Source organism: Theropithecus gelada, chromosome 12 (assembly GCF_003255815.1).
Source record: "Theropithecus gelada isolate Dixy chromosome 12, Tgel_1.0, whole genome shotgun sequence".
Taxonomy (NCBI): domain Eukaryota; kingdom Metazoa; phylum Chordata; class Mammalia; order Primates; family Cercopithecidae; genus Theropithecus; species Theropithecus gelada.
Genome location: NC_037680.1, coordinates 79,474,789 through 79,487,562, shown reverse-complemented (window position 1 = coordinate 79,487,562; position 12,774 = coordinate 79,474,789). Strand labels below are relative to the sequence as shown.

General features: G+C 40.9%; 1 protein-coding gene across 1 annotated transcript in view; it reads left to right on the top strand.

The window, feature by feature from the left end:
- The window catches only part of ICA1L (islet cell autoantigen 1 like), a 94,741-nt gene extending 85,518 nt beyond the window's left edge, over positions 1-9,223 (top strand). Inside the window, exon 15 of the mRNA XM_025404607.1 lies at positions 7,013-9,223. Coding sequence (XP_025260392.1) covers positions 7,013-7,128 — 116 coding nt within the window. The 3' untranslated portion in view covers positions 7,129-9,223. The remainder of the gene's footprint in view (positions 1-7,012) is intronic.
- The last annotated feature ends 3,551 nt before the right edge of the window (positions 9,224-12,774 follow it).

Sequence of the window (12,774 nt, the reverse complement as noted above, 5' to 3'; positions counted from 1 at the left end):
GCCCCCACTCTCTTCTGGCTTGGAGAGTTTCTGCCGAGAGATCTCTTGTTAGTCTGATGGGCTTCCCTTTGTGTGTAACCCGACCTTTCTCTCTGGCTGCCCTTAACATTTTTTCCTTCATTTCAACTTTGGTGAATCTGACAATTACGTGTCTTGGAGTTGCTCTTCTCGAGGAGTATCTTTGTGGCGTTCTCTGTATTTCCTGAATTTGAATGTTGGCCTGCCTTACTACGTTGGGGAAGTCCTCCTGGATGATATCCTGCAGTGTTTTCCAAGTTGGTTCCATTTTCCCCGTCACTTTCAGGCACACCAATCAGACGTAGATTTGGTCTTTTCACATAATCCCATATTTTTTGGAGGCTTTGTTGATTTCTTTTCTTTTTTCTCTACACTTCTCTTCTCGCTTCACTTCATTCGATCTTCAATCACTGATACTCTTTCTTCCAATTTATCGAGTCAGTTACTGAAGCTTATGCATTTGTCACATAGTTCTTGTGTTATGGTTTTCATCTATATCAGTTCTTTTAAGGACTTCTCTGCATTGATTATTCTAGTTATCCATTCATCCATTCTTTTTTCAAGGTTTTTAGTTTCTTTGCACTGGTTACGTAGTTCCTCCTTTAGCTCTGAGAAGTTTGATCATCTGAAGCCTTCTTCTCTCAACTCATCAAAATCATTCTCCATCCAGCTTTGTTCCCTTGCTGGCGATGAGCTGCGTTCCTTTGGAGGGGGAGATGTGCTCTGATTTTTTGATTTTCCAGCTTTTCTGCACTGCTTTTCCCCCATCTTTGTGGTTTTATCTGCCTTTGGTCTTTGATGGTGGTGACATACTGATGGGGTTTTGGTGTGGGTGTCCTGTTTGTTAGTTTTCCTTCTAACAGTCAGGACCCTCAGCTGTAGGTCTGTTGGAGTTTGCTTGAGGTCCACTCCAGACCCTGTTTGCCTGGGTATCAGCAGCAGAGGCTGCAGAAGATAGAATATTGCTAAACAGCGAGTGTTGCTATCTGATTCTTGCTCTGGAAGCTTCGTCTCAGGGGGGTACCCAGCCGTGTGAGGTGTGATGTGTTGGTCTGCACCTACTTAGGGATGTCTCCCAGTTAGGCTACTCAGGGGTCAGGGACCCACCTGAGCAGGCAGTCTGTCTGTTCTCAGATCTCAACCTCCTTGCTGGGAGATCCACTGCTCTCTTCAAAGCTGTCAGATGGGCATTTACCTCTGCCGAGGTTTCTGCTGCTTTTTGTTTAGCTACGCCCTGTCCCCAGAGGAGGAGTCTACAGAGGCAGGCTGGCCTCCTGGAGCTGCGGTGGGCTCCACCCAATTCGAGCTTCCCAGTTGCTTTGTTTACCTACTTAAGCCTCAGCAATGGCGGGCGCCCCTCCCCCAGCCTTGCTGCTGCCTTGCAGTTAGATCTCAGACTGCTATACTACAATGAGGGAGGCTCCGTGGACATGGGACCCTCTGGACCAGGTGTGGGATATAATCTCCTGGTGTGCTGTTTGCTAAGACCCGTGGTAAAGTGCAGTATTAGGGTGGGAGTTACCCAATTTTCCAGGTGTTGTGTGTCTCAATTTCCTTTGGCTAGGAAAAGGGATTCCCTTCCCCCTTGCGCTTCCCAGGTGAGGCGATGCCTCGCCCTGCTTCAGCTCTCACTGGTCGGCCTGCACCCGCGGACCAGTGCCAACTGTCCGACATGCCCCAGTGAGATGAACCCGGTCCCTCCGTTGAAAATGCAGAAATCACCCGTCTTCTGTGTCACTCACACTTAGCTGGAGGCTGAAGCTGTTCCTAATCGGCCATCTTCCAGTTCAGGAGTATTAAGCATGTTCATACTGTTGTGAAACAGATCTTCAGAACTTTTTCACTTTGTAAATCTGAAACTTTATACCCCTTAACCCCTTATCCTAAGTCCCTGGTAACTACCATTCTGCTTTCTCTGAGTCTGATTACTTTAGATACCTCATACAACTGACATAATGCAGTATTTGGCTTTTTTGTGACTGGCTTATTTCATTTTGTATAATGTCCTCAAGTTCATCCTGTAGCAAGTGACTGGATTTCCTTCCTTTTTAAGGCGGAATAATACTCCATTTGGTAGATATAACACAACTGGTTATCTGTTCATCCATGTATCACATTTTTTAAACAGCCTACTGAGGTATAATTCATTCCCTTCACTAGTCTTCAATACTCTGCTGTAAACAAGAGACCTCTCTTATCCTCAGCTCATTTATTGATTATCACTATAGATTCCTATGTTTTCTTTTGTTGTCGTTTTTTTGGAGACAGAGTCGCCCAGGCTGGAGTGCAATGTTGGCTCACTGCAACCTCCACCTCCCAGGTTCAAGTGAGTCTCTTGCCTCAGTCTCCTGAGTAGCTGGGTCTACAGGCATGCACCACACCTGGCTAATTTTTGTATTTTTAGTAGAGACGAGGTTTCACCATGTTGGCCACGCTGGTCTTGAACTCCTGACCTCAAGTGATCCACCCATCTGGCCTCCCAGAGTGCTGGGGTTACAGGTGTGAGTCAGTGGACCTGGCCTGATTCATATGTTTTCAGTGGTTTATAATCACCACTGAACTTACTGATTTTGGTGCTCACACTGTTCCTGTGTTGGCCAGTGGAAGCCCTTTCAGGCTGACTTCTGAATCCTTGTGATATCAATATCTTAAATTTTGAAATAATTTCTGACTTATAGAAAGACTACAGAAGTTAATACAAAATACTACTATACATTCTTCACTTAGGTTTCCAAAATGTTACCATGTTTGCTTTACACTCATATTCTCTCTCTTCCCCACCTCCCCATCATATACATATAAATTTCTTCTGAACTGCAGTAGTTTAAGTAGCAGACGTGATGCCCCTCTGCCACTAAATATTCATTGCCTATTTCCTAAAAACAAGGACATTCTTTTACATAATTACAGTACAAGTGAAAATCAGGAAATTAACATTGCCATAGGACCATTATCTACTGTAGACCTTATTCAGAGTTTGTCAATTATCCCACTAATGTCTCAATTTCATTTTAGTTTTTCGTAGTCTAGGATCCAATCCAGGATCGCACATTGCATTTAGTAAAGTCTCTTTAGTCTCTTTTAATCTGGAACAGTTCCTCAATCTTTTGAGTCTCATGACCTTGACATTTTTGCAGTGTGTAGGTCATTTATTTTGAATATTCCTTGCATTTGGGTTTAGCTAACGTTTTTTCATAATTAGACCCAGATTATGCATTTTGGCAGGGCTACCAGTGCAGGAATGGTGTTGTGCCTTAGTAAATCCTATCAAGGGGTGCATGATGTCTGTTTTGTTTCACTCCTGGTGATGTTAAACCTGATCATTTGGTTATGGTGGTATCTGCCATGTTTCTCCATTACAAAATGACTACTGTATCTTTCCCTTTGTAATTAGTAAGTATCTTGTGGGAGCTGTTTTGAAATACTGTAAATGGTTTGTTTTTTACTGAAGTTTTGCCCACTAATTTAGCATTCACTGATCATTCTTCCATGAAATATTTAGTACTGTAGTTGTTGCCAAATGGTGATTTTCTATTTCCTCATTGCCTCTGTATTTACGAGTTAGTGTTCTACTGAATGGGAAAGCTTTCCCTTTTTCCCTACTTATTTACTTATTCATTGATATCAGTGTGGACTCCTGGAATCTATTTTATTCTTCCCAGTACTCTGAGGTCAGCCAGTAGGGAAAACCCTGAATTCCAAGCAAATCACAGATTTCACACTGGCAGGTTCAGAATACAGCCATCCCTCAGGGATTCAGAGAACTTATAGTTATACTTTTCTTTTTAAAAACCAGCTAAAACAAGTTGTGCTTAATCATTTAAAACAGACACTATAAAGTAAATAAATTTCAGAAACAAACACAAAAAAGCAAAGGCAGTATTTACCTATAATTCTTGAGGCTGATTTTCGCAGAAAAATTTAGGGGGAAAAAAGAAAAAAACTCTCACCAAGAAGGTACAATAAAACTAAACTTAAGAATTTAACAGGCTGGGCACAGTGACTCATGCCTCTAATCCCAGGACTTTGGGAGGCCGAGGCGGGTGGATCACGAGGTCAGGAGTTCAAGACCAGCTTGGCCAACATGGTGAAACCCCGTCTCTACTAAAAATACAAAAAATAGCTGAGCGTGGTGGCATGCACCTGTAGTCCCAGCTACTTGAGAGGCTGAGGCAAGGAGAATCACTTGAACCCGGGAGGCGGAGGTTGCAGTTAACTGAGATCATACCATTGCCCTCCAGCCTGGGCGACAGAGCAAGACTCCATCTCAAAATAAAAAGCAAAAACAAACAAAAATTTAATAGAATCGATTTTTTTTTTTGAGACCGAGTTGTGCTCTGTCACCAAGGCTGGAGTGCGGTGGCACAATCTTGGCTCACTGCAACCTCCGCCTCCAGGGTTCAAGCAATTCTCCTGTCTCAGCCTCCCGAGTAGCTGGGATTACAGGTATGCCATGACACCTGGCTAGTTTTTGTATTTTTTTTTTTTGCTAGGGACGGTTTTCGCCATGTTTTCCAGGCTGGTCTGAGACTCCTGACCTCAAGTGATCCACCTGCCTTGGAGTCCTAAAGTGCTGGGATTACAGGCGTGAACCACCGTGCCCAGCCATAAGATTGAAAATTTTAACAACTTTAAAATTCATTCATTAAGAGCCTCACTTCATTAGTCATTAAGGAAGTGCAAATTGAAAGCAAAATGGAATCCAAGACCTACCTACTACAATGGCTAAAATGAAACAGAAAAGAAAATCCCTAATTGACAAGGATGTTAAATAACTAGAATCTAAAAACCTGTGTGTAGGAGTGTAAATTGGTACTACTACTTGGAAAACTGGCAGTTTCTACTAAAACTTAACATACATATGCAATTCCACTCCTAAGTACATACCCAACAGAAACGTATCCATCCATTGACTAAAATATATGCTAATGAGCGTTACTGTGATACTGTTAATAATACACCAGAATGGGATTTGCGCTGGCATTCCCTGGGGTTGGGGGGGTGTGAATAGTGACTGGAAGGGTGTCAGGGTATCATGCATGAGGGGAGCTTCAGAGGAGTAGTCATGTTTTTTTGTTTTTGTGTTTGTTTTTGAGATAGGGTCACACTCTGTTGCCCAGGCTGGAGTGCAGTGCTGCAGTCTTGGCTCACTGCAACCTCTGCCTCCCAGGTTCAAGCAATTCTTATGCCTCAGCCTCCTGAGTAGCTGGGATTACAGATGTGCGTCACCACACCCGGCTAATTTTTTTTTTTTTTAAAGTAGAGACGGGGTTTCACCATGTTGGCCAGGCTGGTCTTGGACTCCTGACCTCAGGTGATCTGCGCACCTCGGCCTCCCAAAGTGCTTGAATTACAGGCGTGAGCCACCATACCCAGTCACGTTCTACTTCTTGATGCTGATATTGTTTATGAGCATATTTACTTTATGAAAATTAATTACATTTAATTTGGGCTTTTTCTCTCTGTATAGAATTCATTTTCTGCTTGCTATCCTGTAAGAATCTCTGGAAGCAGTAATAGTGTACACAAGGAAAGCCTCTATAAAAGATGTAACCGACAGACCTTTATTTCCCATTGTGACTGATGAATATAAAACTGTCTTATATTTGCATAATGCTGTACAATATTTACATACTTTTCAGGACTCCTCAACAGCTGCATGAAGGAGGTCAGGTATTATCTTAGTGACATCTATTCTTCTGGCATAATGACTAATAGTGCCCCTATTTACTCTCAAGTATCCTGATATAATGATGAATCATATGGTTACCACTTTACAGATAAGGATACAAGAGCCCGAGGTTAAATGACTTGCCCAGTATTACTCATTAGTAGGTGTTACACCCAGGACTCAAAGCCAGATTTTGACTACTTCAGGGTACTCAGAAACAGAACTGGACACACTGAGTGAAGCCTTTCACTCTGCCCTGATCCTTGGGGCTCTGGATCCCCACACCCCAAACCCCAGCCCTCTGGTCCTGTGCTGAGTGTTACCGTGATGTGAAAGAGGACTGCCTTCCACCCTCCGCACTGTGACTCTGGTTTCACGTCCAGCTCTTAAGACTGTCCCCTGGGTCTCAACCCTGCCTTCTCAACTCCTTGGCTTTCAAGGGCCTAGACTTCTGAGATGACCCACTGTCTGTGCCACTGTGCATTCTTTATTAGTCCCAACCCTCAGCCCAAATGTACACTCGAATATCTGCCACAGTGCAACTTGTAGAATCTTGAGAAATAAAATTTTCCAGTCTCCATAAGGAGATGTGAGGGATCTGATGAACAAGACGTTGTACCTGAGATATAATGCATACTGTAAAATGCATACATCAAAAAATTTTACAGTGCACATGGAAAAGACATTAACAACTATAAACCAAAAGGACAATGTTGGGTGTGGTAATGTGGTAGGTAGAAGAAGTTTTTTTCCTTATATTATTATTTTTGTAATACCACTTTTATAATAAACATAAATCAACTTGAAGCAGTGTTTACAAATGTCATTTCTTACTTGATATGAACAAGTTTACTTTTAAACCTTATCTGAGAGTCTTCTATAAGTGATCTTAAATGTTCTATGAAGACCACAGTATTGCTTGCCTTTTCACTTTTAACTCAATTCCTTTCTCAGAGCAGCATACAATCATTTAAATATAGGCACCTCATCAAAGCAGAAGTTATCTGTATTTGCCTTTCAAAATTATCCTAAACCAGGAGCAGTGGTTCATGCCTATAAAACCAGTGTTCTCGGAGGCTGAGGTGGGAGAATCACTTGAGCCCGGGAGTTCCAGACCAGCCTGGGCAACATAGGGAAACCCTAGTCTCTACCAATATTAATAATAATAATAATACTTCTTAAGGGGATTATAGTTGATAATTATTGTCAGTTTTCTTAAATTTTTTTTAATTCAAAAGAAGCACCTACTTCAAAATCTTAAATGTGGTACAAAAACGATTTCAAAACTGAAACTCTTTAATGTGTTTTTTTCTTTTTTAATAGCCTCCAACAATGGTAATCAAGACATGTCAGCCTGGTTCAATCTATTTGCAGACTTGGATCCACTTTCAAACCCAGATGCTATTGGACACTCAGATGATGAACTCCTTAATGCTTGACTGAAGTTATAATGTCACTTCAGTGGCCTTGAGACATCAATTTTGCAACACATTTCCTTTGTGGAAAGGAGTTTATATTGTAACCCACACACAAAAGCATGGTGTTTGTGAATATAACACCTGTCAGCCAACTTTAGACAGATGGTAAAGACCACATTTGAATAGGTTAAGTACATCTTTCATATCTTGGATTTGCAGCTGTTGGTACTATGTGGAAAATTGTGGAAAATATTAGAAAACTATGGAGTCTGCAATATTTAGATACTGAAACTTATGTCAAAATAATGGCTAGGAGTAATTCTGTCAATATGGAGTTGAGCTTATTTCTTTGGAAACCCTTTTAAGTTGCCTTGCTGGCTGTGAGAATTTTATATGTGGATAAAAAAAGATAGCATGTAAATTGGATTGTGGTTTGGGGTCAGTTTTTAAATAAAATAGTAACAAGGAGGATTTTCTGTTTTCGAAAACAGCATTAGAACCAGACCAGCTTTGTTTTGGGTTAGAGAGATAGAATAAGATTTGAGAGCTTAGTTTGCTTTAATGAAATCACAGAGAAACTTGATACTTGTTTTTCTTCATTTGGAGGCTAAAATGTAATGTTTTTTCATTCATACAAAATAATGGACACTCCCTAATTCCATTATTAAATCTTGAAGGGGAAATAGCAGGATAATTAATTTGCTAAGCCCATTCTCTGTAGAAACAGAAAATCTTCCCATCTCCTAAACCTCAGAATGCACAGTAATACTTAAGGCTTGTACAAGTGTCTTCAGACCCACTTTTTCATACATTTGCGATATGGTATTATGCAGTATTTATATTATTCCTGAAAATAAAATGAGGGGGAGAATATTCCCTAAGCAACTGGCAATAGTATTCCTGATATACCTAGAAATTTCTATCTGAATGAGGAGACACTTATGAACACCTTATCCTTACATGTATTTGCATACTTACCCCATATTTTGTGACATAATTTAACCCAAAATACTTTCTGGCAGACATACAGAAAGCTCTGTGTGATCAATAAGTGAGTGTCTCATTTTTCTACTTCCCTCTTTTTGTGGGTGACATCATCTGAGGCTCTATTTGATTACTAAGCAAAATCTGTTACCCCTACAGGGTTTAGAACCTAAGTATTAGAGAGAAAGGCTATTTAATGGAAGTTAGTGTAAGCTGATAAAAACATAGGTACTGTACATGCACATCAATCACTCAATTTCCTGTCCTTTTTTCTTGCCCACCCTTTAATTCTGAAGCAATTTCCCAAGTGTTTTGCATCCACTCCATTGCATTTCCGTAAGAAGACATTTTGAATAAGTTATTCACGGTAGTTTCCATGTGCTCTTAGTTCTATTCTAAACAGGCTTATTTAGAAGAGGATTGCTTGTAATGTTTGTCATGGTACATAGAAAACATTGGACCAGAGTAGGTAAAATGCAGTCCACGTCCCATCCATAGCCATCTATAATAGTAACTGCCCACAAGCTCTCCGGAAAACTACTACAATGGCCAAGTACAGTATAGGCTGGAAAGACTTTATTAGAAACACTGACTCAGAAAAAAGGTATGAAGTCTTTCCATAAAATCTTTTCACAATATTACTCCTATTTCTTTAGATTTCAATGAGCCATTACTTATCTCTTCAGAAGCATTTTTTAAGTCTTCCTTTATACTCAATGAAATTTCCCAGAATGCAATACCGTCATTGTTCTGCCAAGTTCCAATCACCAAGATCATGATTATGAATCCCAATCTGAATTCTGTACCCATGGTGACTCTGGTGCTCTCAACTTTTGAGTGCCTCAAAAAATGCTAAATCTTTGTCCGGGCATGGTGGCTCATGCCTGTAATCCCAGCACTTTGGGAGGCCAAGGCAGGTGGAACATTTGAGGTCATGAGTTCGAGACCCAGCCTAGCCAACATGGTGAAACCCTGTCTCTACTAAAAATACAAAAATTAGCCAGGTGTGGTGGTGCATGCCTGTAATCCCAGCTACTCGGGAGAATTGCTTGAACCCAGGAGGCGGAGGTTGCAGTGAGCCGAGATTGCACCACTGCACTCCAGCCTGGGTGACAGAGTGAGACTCCATCTCAAAAAAAAAAAAAAAGCTAACTTTATGTCTTGAGAGTTTGTACCATTTTTCTTTGTAGTGGTCACCTTGCTAATGCATTAGTTCTGAGATATTTATCTCCCTCACATGTGTGCAGGGAAGTCCCTGTTATCTGATACAGATACTTTAACAAGCAGACAAAGCAGAAGTCCAAAGCCCATACTAGGAACACCCTAAATTTTCCAAAAGCAAAGGTTCTCCCGAAATGGAGACATACCAGGGACTGTTATTATTCAGTTACTAGTTTCTATAACATTTCTTCTTTCTTTTTTTTTTTTTTTTTTTTTTTTTGAGAAGGAGTCTCACTCTGCCGCCCAGGCTGGAGTGCAATGGCCGGATCTCGGCTCACTGCAAGCTCCGCCTCCCGGGTTCACGCCATTCTCCTGCCTCAGCCTCCCGAGTAGCTGGGACTACAGGCGCCCGCCACCGCACCCGGCTAGTTTTTTGTATTTTTTAGTAGAGACGGGGTTTCACCGTGTTAGCCAGGATGGTCTCGATCTCCTGACCTCGTGATCCGCCTGTCTCGGCCTGCCAAAGTGCTGGGATTACAGGCTTGAGCCACCGCGCCCGGCCAACATTTCTTCTTTCAACAGAGTATATGTTTCCCTTTTAACCCAGAGAAACATTAACTTCCTTAGCAAGTCCAGTTCTAACTTCCAACAAGTCCAACCACTGTTTTTGAAGAGCATATCAATAACTTTATTAAGATGAAGGCAACCACATTTGTATTTTCTCAAGATTAGTTATTTGAAGCTCAGCAGTTTTTGTGGTCAGAAAGAAATTTTGCTCTATTAAACCAATATTGCTAATATAAAAAACCACCACACTGAAGAAAGGAGGGAAAGGATGGGAAAAGCACAGAACAGAGAATGACTGGTTTTTTGTCTCGATCTAGATAATCCATTCAATAAGAAGTAAATTAATTATCCTTAACCAATGGTAGGCTGAGACCAACCCTCAAAATAGGTATTTTGTTATGTTAAATGGGGAGAAATATCTATACTTTATTTTATACTGGATAAGAATATGTTTAAGTCTAAAGACGAGCTAAACTTTGCCTAGTGTGTCTACAACCATTTTTTAGGAGAGGCAGGAATATCAGGGCATAATAAGATCAGATTGGTGTAATTTTGTATTTTGAAATCCTTCATTAATTGTAGAACCTTGATAGGATTAGAAACAAACTGTATTTCAACAAACAGGTTTCAGTATTTGCACATTGAAAAAGTGTTTTGTATTTCAACTATAAATATTTCGCGTATCTGTATAGACCATCTAGAAATGTAGAGGTCTTACAGTATTAGAACGAAGGAAGTTTAAACGTGCTCCGTCTATTTTTCTGAGCCTCTTTTAATAAAGATTGCAAGATGGCATAAAACAAAAGTTTGTTTCCTGAAGTGTTTAATACAATTATTGTTTTCCTATTCAAAAACTTGGGTTTTACCTCAAGATCATAGTATTAGGAAAGTACATTGAGTTGATATGGACATGGGAGAATGAAAATAAAACCAGGGCAATTAATATCCTTGTAAGGCCAGGCGTGGTGGCTCATGCCTATGTAATCCCAGCACTTTGCGAGGCCAATACAGGCAGATCACTTGAAGTCAGGAGTTTGCGACCACCCTGGTCAACATGGTGAAACCCTGTCTCTATTAAAAATATAAAAATTAGCCAGGCATGGTGGCAGATGCCTGTAATCCCAGCTACTTGGGAGGCTGAGGCAGGAGAATCGCTTGAACCCAGGAGGTGGAGGTTGCAGTGAGCGGATATCGGGCCATGCAGTCCAGCCTGGGTTACAGAGTGAGACCCTGTCTCAACAAAAAAAAAAAAAAAAAAAAAAAAAGAAAAGAAAATCCTTGTGAGATGAATTCCTTCTGATTTATATCATATAGAAAGGGACTATGTAAGATATAGGAAATAATATAATGTACGTTATTTGTGTAAATACTTTCAGTAACAAAAACTATCAAATATCAAAAATCTGAGCCTAGACACAAACAATTAAATATAAGCCATAGTATGTAACCTGACTTATTGAAGGCAAGAAAAGAAGAGAGCCAGAATTAATTCAGTTATTTTTGTCTTCCATAGCATTGGCAGGGCCCTGCATTTCTCTACCTTAAGCAATGAAGCAGTCCCAGAATTTTGGAATACAGAAATTAGGAAGGAAAAACGAACTTTTAAAATATGAATTCAGTAGAACTGAAAGTAATGCATTTCATGCAACAGTAAAGTGTTTAAACATGGCAAAGAAAACTATGGGACAAGATGAGAAGAAAAATGGTTGGTCAGGATGGGTCACATCCAGAAGACCAACATAAACTATTTTCCATCTTTTTCTGTACTGTTTAAAAGACTACTAAAGAGTTCAAAACAAACTATCCTTGGCATTTAAAGTCAAGACATGATTCCTCACTCAGTGGTGTAAATCAACCATTCATTGGCCAAAGAGTAAATACAAAAAGGAGATGAAGTTCTGACTGGTGTCGTGGGTGAGATTTTACAGTGTATGTTTTTACATTTGTAGTGTAGGTTTTAAACTTCCGGTTTTCTTGCTGCCTCAGCATCTCCACAAACAGGCTGTGAGCACCTGGCCCAGTGTGATATAGGCAGCCCCCGCCCCAAGTTTCCCTTGCTACCTTGCCCATGACCTAGTAACATTTAAACGCACCAGTGAAGTTCTCACTTTTTCTCGTGTGCTTCTCCCTGACCCAAAGGCTCCTGCCCATGTCTTAGGCCTCTCCGCTCCCCACCTGCTTGGCTGAGCCCCCTCCCATGTGACCCCCTCTCAGCATGCAGTGACTGTCTCTCTAGGACCTGTGAGTGTATTACAACATTTTTTTCTGTGTCTCTCCTGTGATATCTCTTGTGGCTAAACCTCACTGACCATAACCTAAAAAAACATGAAAGAAAAAGTTGTTTCTTTTTTCTCATTTTAAAGTAATATCTTCTAGAAGAAAAAAATCAGCCATAGCACTACCATCTAGGAATAACCACTACTAACATATTTTTGGTTATTTTTTTGTAGTGCCTTCAAGCACACATTTGAATTGTGATCCAGATGATTTTACTGTCCCCTCTCTCTTAAATGGGCATACCAAGTCACAGAGATTTAAAAACCAATTACAGGCTGGGTGCGGTGGCTCACAGCTGTAATCCCAGCACTCCAGGAAGCTGAGGCAGGTAGATCACCTGAGGTTGAGAGTTCGAGACCAGCCTGGCCAGCATGTTGCAACCCCGTCTCTACTAAAAATACAAAATACAAAAATTAGCCAGGCGTGGTGGCAGGTGCCTGTAATCTCAGCTACTGGGGAGGCTGAGGCAGGAGAATTGCTTGAACCCAGGAGGTGGAGCTTGCAGTGAGCCGAGATTGCCTACCGCACTCCAGCCTGGGCAACAGAGCGAAACTCCGTCTCAAAACAAAACAAAAACAAAAACAAAAAAACCCAACTATGTAAGTCTTTCCCTCAAAAAAGCCAGGTGAATTTAAAAATCCACCAGAAATGTGACTGTAACAGTTTTTGCCTCTCTAA